The 15,962-nt window shown below is 47.6% G+C and overlaps 1 protein-coding gene across 3 annotated transcripts in view; it reads left to right on the top strand.

The window, feature by feature from the left end:
- The window catches only part of GABBR1 (gamma-aminobutyric acid type B receptor subunit 1), a 47,862-nt gene extending 33,399 nt beyond the window's left edge, over positions 1 to 14,463 (top strand). For 2 of the 3 annotated variants that reach the window (XM_061618965.1, XM_061618966.1), the window contains 5 exons: positions 4,915 to 5,008; positions 6,744 to 6,871; positions 8,538 to 8,666; positions 10,107 to 10,250; positions 12,189 to 14,463. In XM_061618965.1, the coding sequence (XP_061474949.1) occupies positions 4,915 to 5,008; positions 6,744 to 6,871; positions 8,538 to 8,666; positions 10,107 to 10,250; positions 12,189 to 12,434 (741 nt within the window). In that variant the 3' untranslated portion in view covers positions 12,435 to 14,463. Of the gene's footprint in view, positions 1 to 4,914; positions 5,009 to 6,743; positions 6,872 to 8,537; positions 8,667 to 9,429; positions 10,251 to 12,188 lie in introns of those variants that run through there. The other variant, XM_061618967.1, reaches the window with a different exon arrangement.
- Positions 14,464 to 15,962: the final 1,499 nt, after the last annotated feature.

Here is a 15,962-nt window from a genome sequence, read left to right on the forward strand (position 1 = left end):
TGATCAAACTGAGTTACCTTCCCAAATACAAGATAGGCCCCATCTGCATTGTACATTTAAAGCAGGATCATGCCAGTTGAAACAGTCATGGCTTCTCCCAAAAAATCCTGGGAACTGTAGTTTGTTAAGGGTGCTGAGAGTTATTAGGAGACCCCAATTCCCCTCACAGAGCTACAGTTCTCAGAGTGGTTCTCAATCCCTCTTCCTACAGTTCTCAATCCCTCTTCCCAGGGAAGTCTGGGGATGGTAGCTCTGTGAGGGGATTAGGGATCTCCCAACATCTCTCAGCACCCTTAACAAATTACGGTTCCCAGAATTCTTTGGGGGAAGCCATGACTGTTTGAAGTGGTATAATACTATATAGTGCAGATGGGGCTGTGTTCTGTGTTGGGCTTAATTTGTGACAGGACTCAGCTGAGGAAATCAGTTTTCAGCACAAGGTTTAAGATCCTTTCCCAAACTCGAGCTCTCCAGATGTTTTTGGACTTCCAACCCCAGTAAGCCTCAATCAGCATGGTCAGTGGACCTGGATAATAGGAACTGTACTTCAGCAACATCTGAAAGGCAAAAGGTTGGGGAAACAGGCCCAGGGCAATGGATTGTGCTGCCTGAGGCAAGTAGCAGCTCTGTCGTCGCTACCCCCCAGCTCCTCTCCTTCCCACTTCCCCCCAAACTATCCCATCTTAAAGTTACAAGTAACTTTTTGAAATTTTCTGACTTTCAAATAACCTTTCTAGCTGCTGCAGCAAACCATAGTGGTGGCTCAGGCACTCTCCTGGCCACCTTGCCCAGAAGGCCTTGCTCTGAAGAAGGGCCCCCTTGGATCTTCCTCACAGCGAGGCAAGGCAGGAAGGAGCAGACAGAGGGGCTGACAAAGAGTCTTGCCTTGTCAAATGGTTGGGTGACTAGCCAAGCTAATAATGAGGCTAGCAGGGAGCCCAGAGAGTGGGGAGGGGGGTGGAATTGCCCATCTCCGAAGACAGTTGTTTCATCCCTCCTCATTAGTCTTATGTCTGTAGAACAGGCATGGGAAACCTTTGACCCTCCAGGTATTGGTGAACTACAACTCCCATCATCCCTAGCCATTGGCCATGCTTGCTGCATCTGATGGGAGTTGTAGTTCAGCAGTATGTGGAGGGCCAAAAATTCCCCATACCTGCTTTAGAATAATGAAGAGGAATGCCACTGAGCAAATGCTGAGTGCCTTTCTGCCCACCACTGAGCAACTGTAGCCTGCCTACACATATTTAGGATAATGGAGCAGGGTGTCCAACACTGATGGCAAAGCTTCCAGCCAGGCTTGACCCCCAGTGCCTCTCTTTTAAGGACAGAACATTGTTTCCCAAAACAGACCCAGCATGCTTGCCTATTTTTACAGTGGAAGCAACCACAAAAGGAGACTCCACACTCGCAGTGAGCAAGTTGTTCCATGGACAGCCTGACCTTAACAACGGGTGGGGAACATCTGTGGCCCTCCAGATGTTGTTGGACTCCAAATCCCACCAGCCCCATCCAGCATGGCTAATGGTCAGGGATGCTGGGAGTTATGTCCAGCAACATCTGGTGGGCCACAGATGTTCTCCACACCAGCCTTACTTACAGTAAGGCCTGCAGTCAAGGTTTTCAGTAGAGATGTGAAGGCCTGAGAAAAAAGTGGGGAAAATGAAAAAACAACAAAAACAGGTTATTTCCATATTCCCCCAACCAGCCATTGCCCCACCCGGGCCTTCATATCTCTAGTTTTCAGTCATAAATATCTACATGCACAACGCTTATGCCAGTATATGGACCATAGAAGAATCTTCCCCTCACTCCATTTTGTCTCCTGTTTCTTTCTGTCTCTTCCCACATCCAACTACATGATCTCCGCTCTTCCTTCCCACTTTGACCATCATCCTGACACTCTCCCATAAATTTACTGGTTCCTGCCCACCCTTTTAGCCCTGTCACACTTTTGCCCACCCATTAGCTGTGTGCCCACCTCTCTCCTCCCTGGCACATGTATGGTTCATGTCAAGATTTCACCGCCACGACCACCCTGCGGGTTTAAGGTGTTTGCATAAGGTTAGCTTAATCTGATTTCCTGAAATGTAAACCTGTTGCTTCATGTTCTGTGTACTTGATCATTCACCGCACCCCCTCCCTTTATTAAACATACATAGCCTTGTAACTAATGGATTCTCACATGGGACAATCCTCATGCAGAATTCCCATGTGGAACTCTGTTCCACGTAAACAGGTGAAGTGGCTCTCAGATCCTTAGCCTGCTGTCACCAGCTTTCTTTACAGGCAAGGCATGCTGCAACCCTGGAATGCTACCAGCAGGCGACTTACTTTAAAGCTTTAAAGGACAACCTCTTCCAGCCAGCTAGCCTTACGCTATACTGCAAAATGGCATGTAATGGCCTTTTTTATAGTAATGAGTACAAGAAACCCACTCCCATAAATCTGGTTGGCATCTTACAAGTGGTACAGTTGTGACAGAGGAGAGCCATGATAAGTTCTCCCAATGGTCCTGTGACACACACTTTAAAGCTGTTGCCAAGGAGCACTCTAAATTCAATCGGAGCAGCAATAGCTGAGAGAGGGGTTATTTAACCCCTTGTCCATGCTGCTACCCTGATCTAAATCTCCCCTCCCCGTTGGAACAGCAACAGTGAAAGGGCAGGCATGGTACAGATTGTTTTCCATTGTGGATCTAATGACAGCTTTACAAGGTAATTTAGATCAGGGAAACAGCATAGTGGGAAAGTCCTTTCTCCACCGCCCCTGTGAAAACATCCCACCCAAGGGGGAGGGGGGTTGTCAGGAGATGCAGAGATCTGGTGAAGGTCCGTAGCTCAGTGGTAGAGCATCTGTTTTGCATGGAGAAGGTCTCAGGTTCAATCCCCAGCATCTCCAGGAAGGGCTTGGAGTATCAGCTGTCTGAAATTGTGGAGAACCACTGCCAGCCAGCCAGCCAGCCCATCAATGGTAGCTGGTGCCCACTGGGATTGGTAGGGCAGTAGACAAGGAGACCAACAGCAGGTGGAGACAAAGCCAATCACAAGCAGAGCCGCTCCCTGACTGGTTGTAAGTAACACAGCAGAGAGTGGGGCCAGCTGAGAGCAGACTGAGGTTCGTGGGGCACTACCTCATTTGCCCTAATAGGCACTGCACCCCACCCGGTACTGAGCTAGATGGACCAAAGGTCTGACCGACTGTAAGGCAGGTCCTTACGCTCCTGTCTCCTGCCTCATGGCAGGTGCAACGCTGGCATTGTTAATAACATTCAGGAGTATCTTTTTGACCAAGCACTGCAAGCAACAGTTAGCCATGGTTAAGACCAATGTGGTGCAGGAGAGGCTCTTCGAACAAAAGAATCTCACCAATAATTAACCACTTGTCTGTCAAAGGCTGAAGTTTACAAGCTTCCTGATTCCATAATGGTTAGAATGTGAAGTTTTACAAGCTTTCATACTTACAGGCATAAACACTGAGCTGTCACATTCAAAGTCCCCACCACCTCTTCCTCGTTGCCTGAATTTGTTGACCATTTGTTGCCTGAATAGCATCCTCTGAATCCTTTTCAGATTGTCTGTGCCCTGCTGGAATCATGGTCCCCCCTGTAGAGGGCTGCTAGGCTGAGTAAAGTTGTGTAGTTGTTGCTTGAGTTGTGGGGGGGAACATATTACATAGTAAAAATGAGAAGAACAGTTGTGGGGCCCTTGTCCCATTTGCCAGAGCGTCTTAGCAACTGTGTCTCTGGGAAGGGGCTGGGGCTCCCCTACTCAGGAAGTGCCGTGGCTCCGTGGTAGAGCATTGCTTTGTATGCAGAAGGTCCCAAGTTCAATCCGCACCACCTCCAAGTACAGCTGGGAGAGACCCCTGTCTGAAGCCCCAGAGAACTGCTGCCAGTCAGTGTAAATAGTACTGAGCTAGATGGACCGATGGTGTGACTCGGAATGAGCTAATTTCCTGTGTTCCTATATATATTCCTCTGCAATTGCTTGAGGGAGCCTTAACCATTCAGTTGGCATGAAGCCAATTTGTGGCATAATTTTTCACAACTCTTCTACGGGCCAAACTGCATGTAACCTAGGAACATAGGAAGCTGCCTTATACTGAGTCAGGGCAGTGGGCCATCTACACTGACTGGCAGCAGCTCTCAGGCAACAGCGTCTCCCAGTCCTCCCTGGAGATGCCAGGGAATGAACATGGGACCTTCTGCATGCAAAGCAGATGCTCTACCACTGAGCTACGGGCCCTTCCACAGTGGCTGAGGATTCAAACAACAGCGTCTGTTGTCTGTGAATGTAGCTCTGCCCCTATCAGGTGCAAATCAGGGTGAGAGGGTGTGTGCAATTCAAGGCACAAAGGGGGGGAATGATGCCAAACCCTCCTGCCACTTCCCTCCACATGGATGGCTTATATTGAGTCTATTGGCCCATCTATATTGGGCCATCTAGCTCAGTATCGTCTACGCTGATTGGCAGCAGCTCTCCAGGATTTCAGGCAGGAAGTCTCTCCTTGCCCTACCTGGAGATGCTGAGTATTGAACGCGGAACTTTCTGCATGCCAGGCAGATGCTCTACAACTGAGCTACATCCCTTCCCCAGGTGGAAGGGACGGGCGGAGGAGGCAAGGTGGCAGATACAGGGAGGGTTTCCTTCAAATACACCTGCCCACCTGCCCCTTTCCTCTTTACACTGCATCTCCCCTACTTCTGGACATGTGGTTGGGGTAGGCTTGAGCCTGCTGGCGTCAAGTGTACTTTGGCCCACATAATGCAACAGTTAAATAAATGCCTGGCCCTGTGACTCATTGTTAACTCATGTTCAGTTTGTTATCTCCTTCGGCAATTAAATCCTTCTTGGCAACACAGCTGCTCAGGCTGTTATCCTTCCGATATCTTCCTTCCTGTGTCCCCTGAAGGAATTCACCAAAGAGGAGCCCAAAAGTGATATTGACGTGCTGATCCTGCCAAAGCTGGAGCACTGCAGTTCGGAAAAGATGAACACTTGGCTGGGTGAGCCTCTTCAGCAAAGCCCAACTTTGCCCACCCCTCTCCCCAATGTCTGTACCAGGAGTTCCCAAACAGCGATCCACAACCTTCATTCAGATGGCCCATGGTGTTTCTGTAAAAATGTAATTAAAAATCATACAGCATCTAGCATTGCACATTACAATGGCTACAGCAGGCAGAAAAACCATTAAGCAGCCCACCAAGGCCCTCAGCAATTTGCAAGTGGCCCGTAGGAAAAAAGGTTTGGGAACCCTTGTCTGTACTCTCTTTCCTGTCCTCCAGAAGGCCTGTTTCCCCATCCCAGGCCTACTAGAGACCAAAGACTCCTCCAGACTGGTTTGTTTGCTTGCTTGCTTTTGTGGGTCTATATTGCAATATGCCATTGACGCAATAATAGTGCATTTGTGGTGTATTTATCCTGGACCATCCACACATGCCATTTCATTAGTTGTCCTGCAATGCTTCCCCAATTCTCTTATACTATAGCACAACAAAAGTGGGACAAAAACTCCCCTAACATATTTGTGATATGAAAAGATGCATGATTTCACCAGGAAGCTACAGGACATGCACCAAGTGGAAACGAAGAAGTATGTGTTCCTTGAAACACTTGCAGCGCAAATCATATTGAAATTGGGATCACCTACGACTACTGCAATGCCATCATGAGCACAAATCTTCATGAATGCACAATAAAAAGGATGGAAGGCTCTCCAGATAGCCTGTTTTTACTGACCAATAGATGACCTGTTTATTGACCTAAGAACCAACTTCCTTCTTTCAGCCTGGTGTCCTACAACACCATTCCTATATTATTACTTCTGCCCTCAGAAGTTCCTCTTGGACCAGAGCTTGGAAAAGTTACTTTTTTAAACTACAACTCCCATCAGCCCCAGCCAGCCATGCTGGCTGGGGCTGATGGGAGTTGTAGTTCAAAAAAGTAACTTCCAAGCTCTGTCTTGGACATACATCTTCCATCCCTTTGATGAGCAGCTGTAGGGAACTTGGAAGGAAATGCTGGAGGATAGAGGGGCAGTGCAAAGCTAATCAGAGATGGGGGGAGGGGGCTTGAGGCTTAGAGTGTGATTGTAGTGTGATCTGGGGATGGACAGACAAGCAAGCAGAATTGCTCTGCTGGAGACACCTGGGTCACTTCCACATGACTTGTTCATTGAGCATTCATTCTGATTTGTTTGCGGGGAGGTTTCACGACGTTGCATCAGGCCATTGTTACCCACAGCTTCCAATGCATTTCTCTGTCACTTTCCATATTGCAAAAAGTCCAGTTTAGGGAGAGGTTTACTGTTGTGCAAAAGCACAAATATCAGTTGTAATTGTGCAGCCTGAAATTGCTGGCATGTGACTGAATCCCACCCAAAAATAGTTTACAGTCTGAGAGCGCACAGAGTGTGACAGGGATGGTGTTCCCTGCATTATGTGGAGCAAAATAGATCTCCTTCCCATCCTAAAGTTATTTTGTGCTTCTGCTTTTTCTTTCTTTCTTGAAAAAATCAGTGTTGGCTTTATTTGTTGTGTGTGGTTTATTTTTTATCATAAGATACCTCGAATGTTTGATAGAAAGATAAATATCAATCAGTCATAAACAAGCCATGTTCAGGAGTCCACGGCCACCCCACCCAAGGTCCATCATCACCCTTCCCTCCTCCTGGCCTCTTCACCCTTTTCCTCCACCACCACCTGGGCCTCTACTGACACCTCCATCTCTACTTGGCTGCAGGGATCTTCTATGGCTTCAAGGGGCTGCTTTTGCTTCTCGGCATCTTCCTTGCCTATGAGACGAAGGGTGTCTCCACTGAGAAAATCAACGACCACCGAGCGGTGGGCATGGCGATCTACAATGTGGCTGTGAGTCGCTTGTCAGGGCGCTTGACTGGCTTGAAGGGCTCAGTGCTCCCCTGAGTGAGTGAGCTTGCTGCTTTGGCGCCAAGAGAGAATTGAACCAGGATGGTGGTCATGAGAAAGCAACAAATCCTCCTGATCCCAAAACCTCCAGGGAGGAAGGCCAAAGTTTTGCCAGATGTTTCTGCATGTGGGTGGTTGCATGAGCTATCCTGGTTTGCAGTTCTACTGGTTTCATGCGTGGGCTGGGGGGAATCAGAGCAGGGAATGTGCCATGCAAACTACGGTGCTGCACCAGTTGGGCCAATCCTTGATTTAAACCCCTGTGTGGATGTGCCCTTGGTTTTGGTGTCTCTTGAGTCACCCTCGGAAGGGCCGTAGCAGTGGCAGAGCATCCGCTTTGCATACAGAAAGATTCACTCCCCAGCATCTCCAGGTAGGGCTGGGAACGTCCCCTTCCTGAAATGCTGGAGAGCCACAGCCAGTGTTGGCTTTATTTGTTGTGTGTGGTTTATTTTTTATCATAAGATACCTCGAATGTTTGATAGAAAGATAAATATCAATCAGTCATAAACAAGCCATGTTCAGGAGTCCACGGCCACCCCACCCAAGGTCCATCATCACCCTCAGTCAGACAATACTGAGCTGGGTGGACCAAGGGTCTAACTTTGGGTTGCCAGGTTCTTGGCCTGAGACTGATCCTGTATCTTTAGGGGAAGAGAAAGTCAGCCAAGTGCAGGTGTTCTTGCAACTCTGTAATGGGAAAAACCACAAGGTGGAATTCTCCCTCCCCCCTGCACAACTTTTAAAGATACAGAAGACCTCTTGGAGCGGGCCTGGCAACCAAGAAGTCTTCTGTACCTTTAAAAGTTGGGCAGGGTGAAGGGAGAATTCCACCTTGTGGTTTTTCCCATTACCGTGCTGCAAGAACACCTGCACTTGGCTGACTTTCTCTTCCCCTAAAGATACAGGAACAGTCTCAGGACAAGAACCTGACAACCCTAGTCTAATGCGGTATAAGGGAGCTTCCTGGGTTCCTATGTACCCTGGCTACATGCTCCCTCCTTTTGTGCTTTCCCAGGTCCAGCCTCCACTTTGTGGGTAGAGAGGGTCACTCTGTGACTGGGAGGCCCATTTGTCCTGAACATCTGGGTTCAAACCATATCATGAGCCACATGTAGCCTTGGAAAAGCTGCTCTCTTCGGTTCTCAGGGTAGTATCCAGGGCCAGCCAGAAGAGACCCATTGAGACCCATTGAAATTAATGGATCTATCTAAGTTAGTCATCTCCATTATTTTCAATGAGTCTGCTCTAAGTAGGACTAGCATTGGATACCACCCTCAGCATGTAACATTGCAGTGGGTTGTATTCAACTAAGTCTGACTCAAGGTAGGCCCAGTGAAATTAATGAAACCTAAGTTAGTCATGCCCACTAACTTTAATGGGTCTTCTCCAAGTAGGACTAGGGTTGAATACCACCCGCTGCCTTTGTGGGGTTTTGATGTCATGTTGTATGCAATAAATACTGTTATACGTTCTGAGCTGTAGGGACAAGGTTGGGCTATAAATCACAGGTGGTAATTTGCAATATATAGCGCCATCTCTCCTGTACACCCCCATTTTCTAGACCCACACAGGAGGCTTAACCTGTCTCAATCGTTCCCTGTCATAGGTGCTGTGTCTCATCACTGCCCCTGTCACCATGATCCTGAGCAGTCAACAGGATGCAGCCTTCGCCTTTGCCTCACTTGCCATCGTCTTCTCCTCTTACATCACCCTGGTTGTGCTCTTTGTGCCCAAGGTAACAACCAGGGATGAAGTGGCTGGGATCAAGCTGTAAACTGGCAGCAGCTGGCACCTAACATGGTATCCAGCATACCTTGCCAGAGGCCCAAGAATCTTGGATTTCATTCACCAAAAAAAGGACAAGTTTCTAGTCCTCATAGTTTACAGAGCTAGACATGAAGCAAGGATAATATCCTGAGATAAAGTCTGTGAGCCTCCACCTATTTATTTCAGAGTAAGCACCACTGAATGTAGTGAGGTTTGCTTCTGAGTAAACTGACATAGCCTGATGCTACGCTGAGGGGTGGGGCTCCCATCGGCCATGGAGAGAGACTGTTTTGCTGTTCAAAGCTTCCTGTTACCCCTGTCCCTATTCACCAATCCCAGCCTTAAAGCATGTTAGCATCCCATTGAGTCCTGTTGCAGATCCATGGTCTCTTAAGAGCACAAGAACAGAAACAGGCTAACCTGCTTTCACAATAGATCTTACTCAGGATAGCTGCCGTTGTTTGGCAGAGGGGGCGTAGCTCCGTGCAAGAGCGTCTGCTTTGCATGCAGAAGGTCCCGGGTTCAATCTCTGGGTCTCCAAGTAGAGCTGGGAATGTCTCCTAGAGCGCTGCTGCCAGTCAGTGTGGACGATACTGAGCTAGATGAACCATGGGTCTGACTCAGTATAAGGCAGCCTTCTATGTTCCTCCCACATCTTTAATCTCCAGCTTATGTAGGTAAGGCTACCTGGCTGAACTCATAAGAAGTTTTTACGCCCCTTTCTTCTTTAGTACAGGCAGCTATCCAGTATCTCCTTCCCATTTCTTAAACTCTGTTATGTAAGTAACAATGTCAAGCAGTGAGGCTTGTGCGGATCAATGCCACAGCCTCAAACTATCCAAGGGCAAAGCTCAAGGCCAACAAGAAAGAAAGAAAGAAAGAAAGAAAGAAAGAAAGAAAGAAAGAAAGAAAGAAAGAAAGAAAGAAAGAAAGAAAGAAAGAAAAGCTTTATTTTAAGGGAAAACAAGCCCTATAGGCATGTGAGAAAATAAAAGAAACCTAAAAAGGCATGCCTGCTACCACATAAACCAGACTTCAGTGCTGAAAGCCAAGCAACAGAGAAGGTCAAGTTGCAAAAGAAGGAACAATGTGTTCTGAAGTCCCAGTCTGGCTTCTCTAGCATTCCTTTAGAGCTGTGTTCTGATCACGAAAATGAAGGTACAGCTAAGCATGGCCCAACTGCACCCTTCTAAAGGACGCCCCCTCCTTCACCCACTGTTGGGGGGGGGGAATGGTGGCCCCACTGAGGGCAGCTATTTCTCCCCTCCCCAACAATGCCTCTGGAAGGGCCCTACCTTGTGATGTGACATCCTTCTGCTGTAGCTTGTGTGTCGCTTCTTACAATGAGGTGTGGGCCATGCGGCTGAGCACCGCTGTGCGTGCGTCCCTGTGTGACCTGTTCTTTCAGATGCGGCGCCTCATCACTCGGGGAGAGTGGCAGTCGGAGCAACAGGACACCATGAAGACCGGCTCCTCCACCAACAACAACGAGGAAGAGAAGTCTCGGATGCTGGAGAAGGAGAACCGCGAACTGGAGAGGATCATTGCTGAGGTGAGGGGAGGGGGCAACGTGTGTTTGGGTATGGCAGACAGCAGTGAAGGTGGGGTCTCTCCGCCCCTTGCCCTGCTCTTCCTACACTGGGGGGGCTCGTCTCTTTTTTCTTTTCTCGGGCGAATCCTTGTACATTTCCTGTGAACCTGTATAAAGGCTACGGTTGAGGAAAGGTATTTGTTTAACAAAAACAAAGCACAATGAAAATTTCCACTTGAACTTTTCTTTGTTTTCTTTATAAAGCTGCTCTGCACTGAAAAGTCCCAGAGTGTGTACATCCGCCATTACAATCAAACTCAATGCTGGGAACTATAGATCTGTGAGGGGTCTCCTAACATCTCTCAGCACCTTTAACAAACACCTTTTAGTTGTTTGTTTGTTTATTTGTTTATTTTATATCCTGCCCTTGCTCCCAGAAGGAGCCCACATGACTGCTAAATGACTGTTAAAGAAGGCTTTAAATGTGCACTAAAATGACATGTGATGGGTGGTGATATCCAATGTTAGTCATATTTTAAGCCGACCTGTTGTAGTTAGTGGGTCTGCTCTGAGTATGACTTAGTGAGATATCCCCCATAAGGTGTACAGGGTGATGTTTTGATTATTATTTTGATGATGATGATGATGATGATTTACATTTGTATACCGCCCCATAGCCAAAGCTCTCTGGGCGGTTTACAACAATTAAAAACATTAAAAACAAATATACAAATGTAAAAACACTTTTTTAAAAAACAATTTAAAAACGCATGCTAAAATGCCTGGGAGAAGAGGAAAGTCTTGACCAGGCGCCGAAAAGATAACAGTGTTGGCGCCAGGTGCACCTCATCAAAGGGATCATTCCATAATTTGGGGGGCACCACTGAGAAGGCCCTCTCCCTTGATGCCAGCCTCCCAGCTTCCCTCTGAGTAGGCACCCGGAGGAGGGCCTTTGATGTTGAGCGTAGTGTACAGGTGGGTTCGTGTCAAGAGAGGCGTTCCATCAGGTATTGTGGTCCCAAGCCGTGTAAGGCTTTATAGGTCAAAACCAGCACCTTGAATCGAGCTCGGAAACATACAGGCAGCCAATGCAAGCGGGCCAGAATCGGTTTTATATGTTCGGACCGTCTGGTCCCTGTTACCAATCTGGCTGCTGCATTTTGCACAAGCTGCAGTTTCCGAACCATCTTCAAAGGCAGCCCGATGTAGAGCGCATTGCAGTAATCTAATTTGGAGGTTACCAGAGCATGGACAACTGAAATCAAGTTATCCCTGTCCAGATAGGGGCGTAGCTGGGCCACCAACCAAAGTTGGTAGAAGGCACTCTGTGCCACCGAGGCTACCTGAGCCTCAAGTGACAGATGGTTCTAGGAGAACCCCCAAGCTACGAACCTGCTCCTTCAGGGGGAGTGCAACCCCATCCATGAACACCCACCATTTACTATCCTTAGCACTCTTCCTAAATTTTCAAAGTGCTTCACATATGATTTCAGTAAACCACATACAATAATCTACATGGTAAGATTCTGCTAGTCAAGAGAATGGATCCTGTTTGGGATGCCAGGCAACCTCAGGGCTGGCTGATCATTACTTCTGGGCTCTATTTGTGAATTCATAGAATAGTAGAGTTGGAAGGGGCCTATAAGGCCACTGAGTCTTAAGCATACCTGACTGTGGGAATAGTGCAGGGATGGGGAACTTGCAGCCCTCCTGATGTAGCTGGACTCCAACTCCCTTCATCCCTGACCATGGCCTGTGTTGTCTGGGGCTGATGGGAGTTGCAGTCTAACAGCACCAGGAGGGTCACAGCTTCTCTATTCTTGGGGCAGTAGTTTTGTGGCAATGGAAGGATGTCCCTTTCCCCATTTTTGACCTGCATCACCAAGACTACACCATCAAGATGTTGGGAGGGGAAGGCTGCCACACCTTTTTCACACATTTCCCCCCTTCCTCTTACAGAAGGAAGAGCGTGTCTCTGAGCTCCAGCAGCAGCTCAAAGAGCGGCAGCAGCTCCGTTCACGACGGCGCTCCTCCAACTGCGCTGCCGACAACCACTTCAACAACTCGGCCTCAGCGTCAGCAGCCACCGGCCCCAACCTCTACCAGCCCAGCCTGCCTCTCGTCCGCTGCCTCGTGGCCGAACAGGCAGACAAGCTGGGGCGCAACAACTGTGACGGCAGCCGCGTCCACCTGCTCTACAAGTGACAGTTTTCCTGGGCAAGCAAGACAAAGGGGGAGGGTGGGTGGTGCCTGCACAGCCGGGGTGGGGTGGGCAGAGGCTTGTGAAACTGGCGAGGAGGGACTTGTACAGTTGGCTGGGGAGTGAGTTTGGGGTTTTTTAGGGAAAAAAGAGAAATCATAATCTCTGGTCTTTGTAAAATATCTTTGTGTCCGTCCACCTGCCTGCCCCTTGAACCTGGAATCCAGGTGCCGATTGTATGGAGACATATTTTAGAAGTAGCAGATTGCAGGGACCACCACCGCCTTCTCCTCCCCCTCCCTTCCCAGATGCATATGCACACTTGATGACTTTTCAAGTGTTCTTATCTGGGAGGAATAGCAGTTGGAAAAGCTATTCAGGCAGAAGCATTCTGCAGCTGTGTGCGTGTATGCGCGCACATACGTGTGTGTGTGAGAGAGAAAAAATACATCAAGATGATGAAGAATTGCCTCCTGTGGTTTCTGTTCCTGGGCGCTTATCTAGATAACAGTTACTGGCTGCTACAGTTAAGACTGTTGCAAAAAGCCATGCCAGTTCTGTGTACGGTTCAGCAGCAGCGTAGCAGTTGTACTGAGTTACTGACAGTCATGCTGTCAGCCACAGTGGAATCTTTTTCTCCTCGCTTACCACAGGCATATTGCTTCTCGGTGTAGCCTGGTTGTCTGGGACAGGTAGGCACCGAACCTCAGAAGTAGTCTGCCTGTATAAACAGTATTTAAAGGGATCCGTTTACTCATGGACCAAGCCAGCCTGTTGCACCATCATGTGCAACTTGGTCTAAGCACTTTTGTTTGAGGCTGTACCTTATAACCTGAACCAGGTCCATGCAGTTAGACTGTAGTGGGCTGATTTTGTATGTTTTGTCATTGAAATGGTCCAACTACTCCCCATTCTGATTGTCATTGCTTGAATTAGGAACCCAGAAACAAGCGCATACACACACGTATCCATTCCCCATCTGGTTATGCTTATAGCTGCACTGGACAATACAATCAGACCTCAGTTTTGACCACCCTTGATGCTTGTGTGTACTATCATGAGATGGTGTGCAACTACAACTAGGTCATCTGCATGTAAAATTGAAGAGTGATGCCCAGGAATGATAGAGATGGGGCTTAAGTACAGTTAGTTAGCTTGTAGGGCAACAGAGGGTAAAGCATACCTGTATATCAGTTGCAGAATGCAATGGTTAAATGTGGACAAACAGGTTATATCTAGAGACTGTAAGGAAACCCAGCCAGGTTGCTTCCTTTTAAAGGGGGTGATTAGCCCCAAATGACAAGAGCACCTTGCTAGCTCCATCGTAACAAAGTTCTTAGGAAAGCATAATTCCTAAGGATAATGGGTGGGCAGAGGCACCTTAAATGAGTGGGCTGACTTGAAGCTGTTGCTACAGGATTGTTGCCTGATCTGCAACCTCTGCTTTTCCTTGGGGCATTGGCCCTCCTGCATTTGGACTTTGGGCCATGGGGAAGGACCATACTCGCCACTAATGCCTTCATCTCTCCTCTTCCCACTGAGTGGCAGATGGTGGCTCCTTATCAGTGGGAAAGTGGCATCCATCCTGGGTTTTAGTTCGAACTTTAAAGGAGCTCTCCACAACTCTGAAAGTTCAGACTAAAAACTGCCGTGGATTCCACTGCTCCACTGACATGGAGCCACCAGCTGCCACTGTTCCTCCCCTCCCAACAAGAGATGTAGGAATCTGGAACCAGTGACAGTGAGGGCTGGACAGGATGCTGATAAATATTAGGAAGACAATGGTCAGTAGCTACCTTATGACCAGCCCTGAGGTTGCCTTAGTCGCTTGCATGTATGTATGTGTGCATTGTGCACACATGTCAGTACCAGTTTCTCCCCACACTTTTCTATTTTGAGCACTTTATTGTCCCAGCGGATGTGAGGAGTAATGGGTGCTGCCAAGGGTTGGAGGAGAAAGAAGGGGAGCCCAGGTGCCTGCCAAATGTCCCCATCCGGCGTACAGATGTTCTTCAGTAAAATAATACAATATGAGATTTGGGCTCATGAGTCATCTGTGAAGTAAACACTTTCCTTAAGTTGCACTCCATCTTTCTATTCTTGCACCAGCTGGGGTCCCTAAGATTTATATGAATTGTTCATGCTTTCCTCTTCTTCCACATAGATGCACACCATCCATTCATTACCTTAAGTAATATTAGTTTCCTTAATGTAAAGTACAAAGCTGTTCTGGGAACTGGAGTGGGGAGGTTTATTGATGACTTCATATGTGCCAGCCAATCAGTGCTGACTACAACTGGCTTCTGCCGCAAACTTGCAAAACTAGTTTCTTTCAGTGCTCAACTCTGGAGAAGAAAGGTATCCTTAGAATTGAATGCAGCAACGGTGCTTCCAAATTGGTTGTAAAAAATAGGTATCTGTCTTCAGCTGAAGCTGAAGCTGAACAGAGGCCTTTAATCCATACACAATATAGGCTCTGTCACTAATCCCTACGGTAGTGGGGTTGATAGGCTATGAGTTATATCCAGAGTGTTTAGGAAAAACAAGGCTGGGATGGGTGGGGAAAAAACAATGATGGAAGCTGATTGTAGGGAAGGAATGGAGCAGCTGCAAAGGAGGACTTTAAGCAGCTGACTCTCAGCACCCTGAACAAACTACAGTTCCCAAGATTCTTTCAGGGAAGCCATGCCCCTTTAAGGTCGTCGAAGAGTGCTTTCAATGTATGGTGCGGATGTGACTCAAGTGCTCCTGACCATCCTTCCCATGCTTCTCTCCTCCATAAGGAACATAGGAAGCTGCCTTATACCGAGTCAGACCCATCAGTCCATCTAGCTCAGTATTGTCTACACAGACTGGCAGTGGCTCTCCAACATTTCAGACAGAGTCTCTCCCAGCCCTAATTGAAGATGCCAAGGATTGAATCTGGGACCTTCCACATGCAAGGCAGGTCCTCTTACACATTCTCTTCTGTCCTTGGCCGAGGCATCTGCCTGTATATTTATCTTTCTGATCATAAGAATCTAGTAATCACTATCACTAGATTAGGGGTTCCCAAACTGTGGTCCGTGGATCACCAGTGGCCCACTAGCTTCATTCTGGTGGCCCTCAGCATGTGTGTGGGTTCATGGTTGAACATAGGAAACAGCACTTCCATCATATTAAATTTTCATACTGATTTTTAATTGTGTTTTGATTGCTCCTTTTATTTCCTATATTGTATTTTATTGTATTACAGTGTGAATTCTATGGACTTCAAGTTGTAATATGATAATATACCATATGCAAGAAATTAAAGAAGCAATAAAAATACAATTTGAAATCATATAGTATCTAGAACAGCACATTACAATTGCTATGGCAAAAACAACTTCAAAGTGGTCCGCCAAAGTGGTCAGCAATTTTCAAGTGGCCCATGAGGGAAAGAAGTTTGGGAACCACCACACTAAATTATTCTTGCTCTAACTCTCTAGAGCAGAAGTAGGAAGTAGCTAGATTGGGGTCTACTGGTAGATTGTTGGGTGATTCATGGTAGA

The sequence above is a fragment of the Rhineura floridana genome, chromosome 3 (assembly GCF_030035675.1).
Source record: "Rhineura floridana isolate rRhiFlo1 chromosome 3, rRhiFlo1.hap2, whole genome shotgun sequence".
NCBI lineage: Eukaryota > Metazoa > Chordata > Lepidosauria > Squamata > Rhineuridae > Rhineura > Rhineura floridana.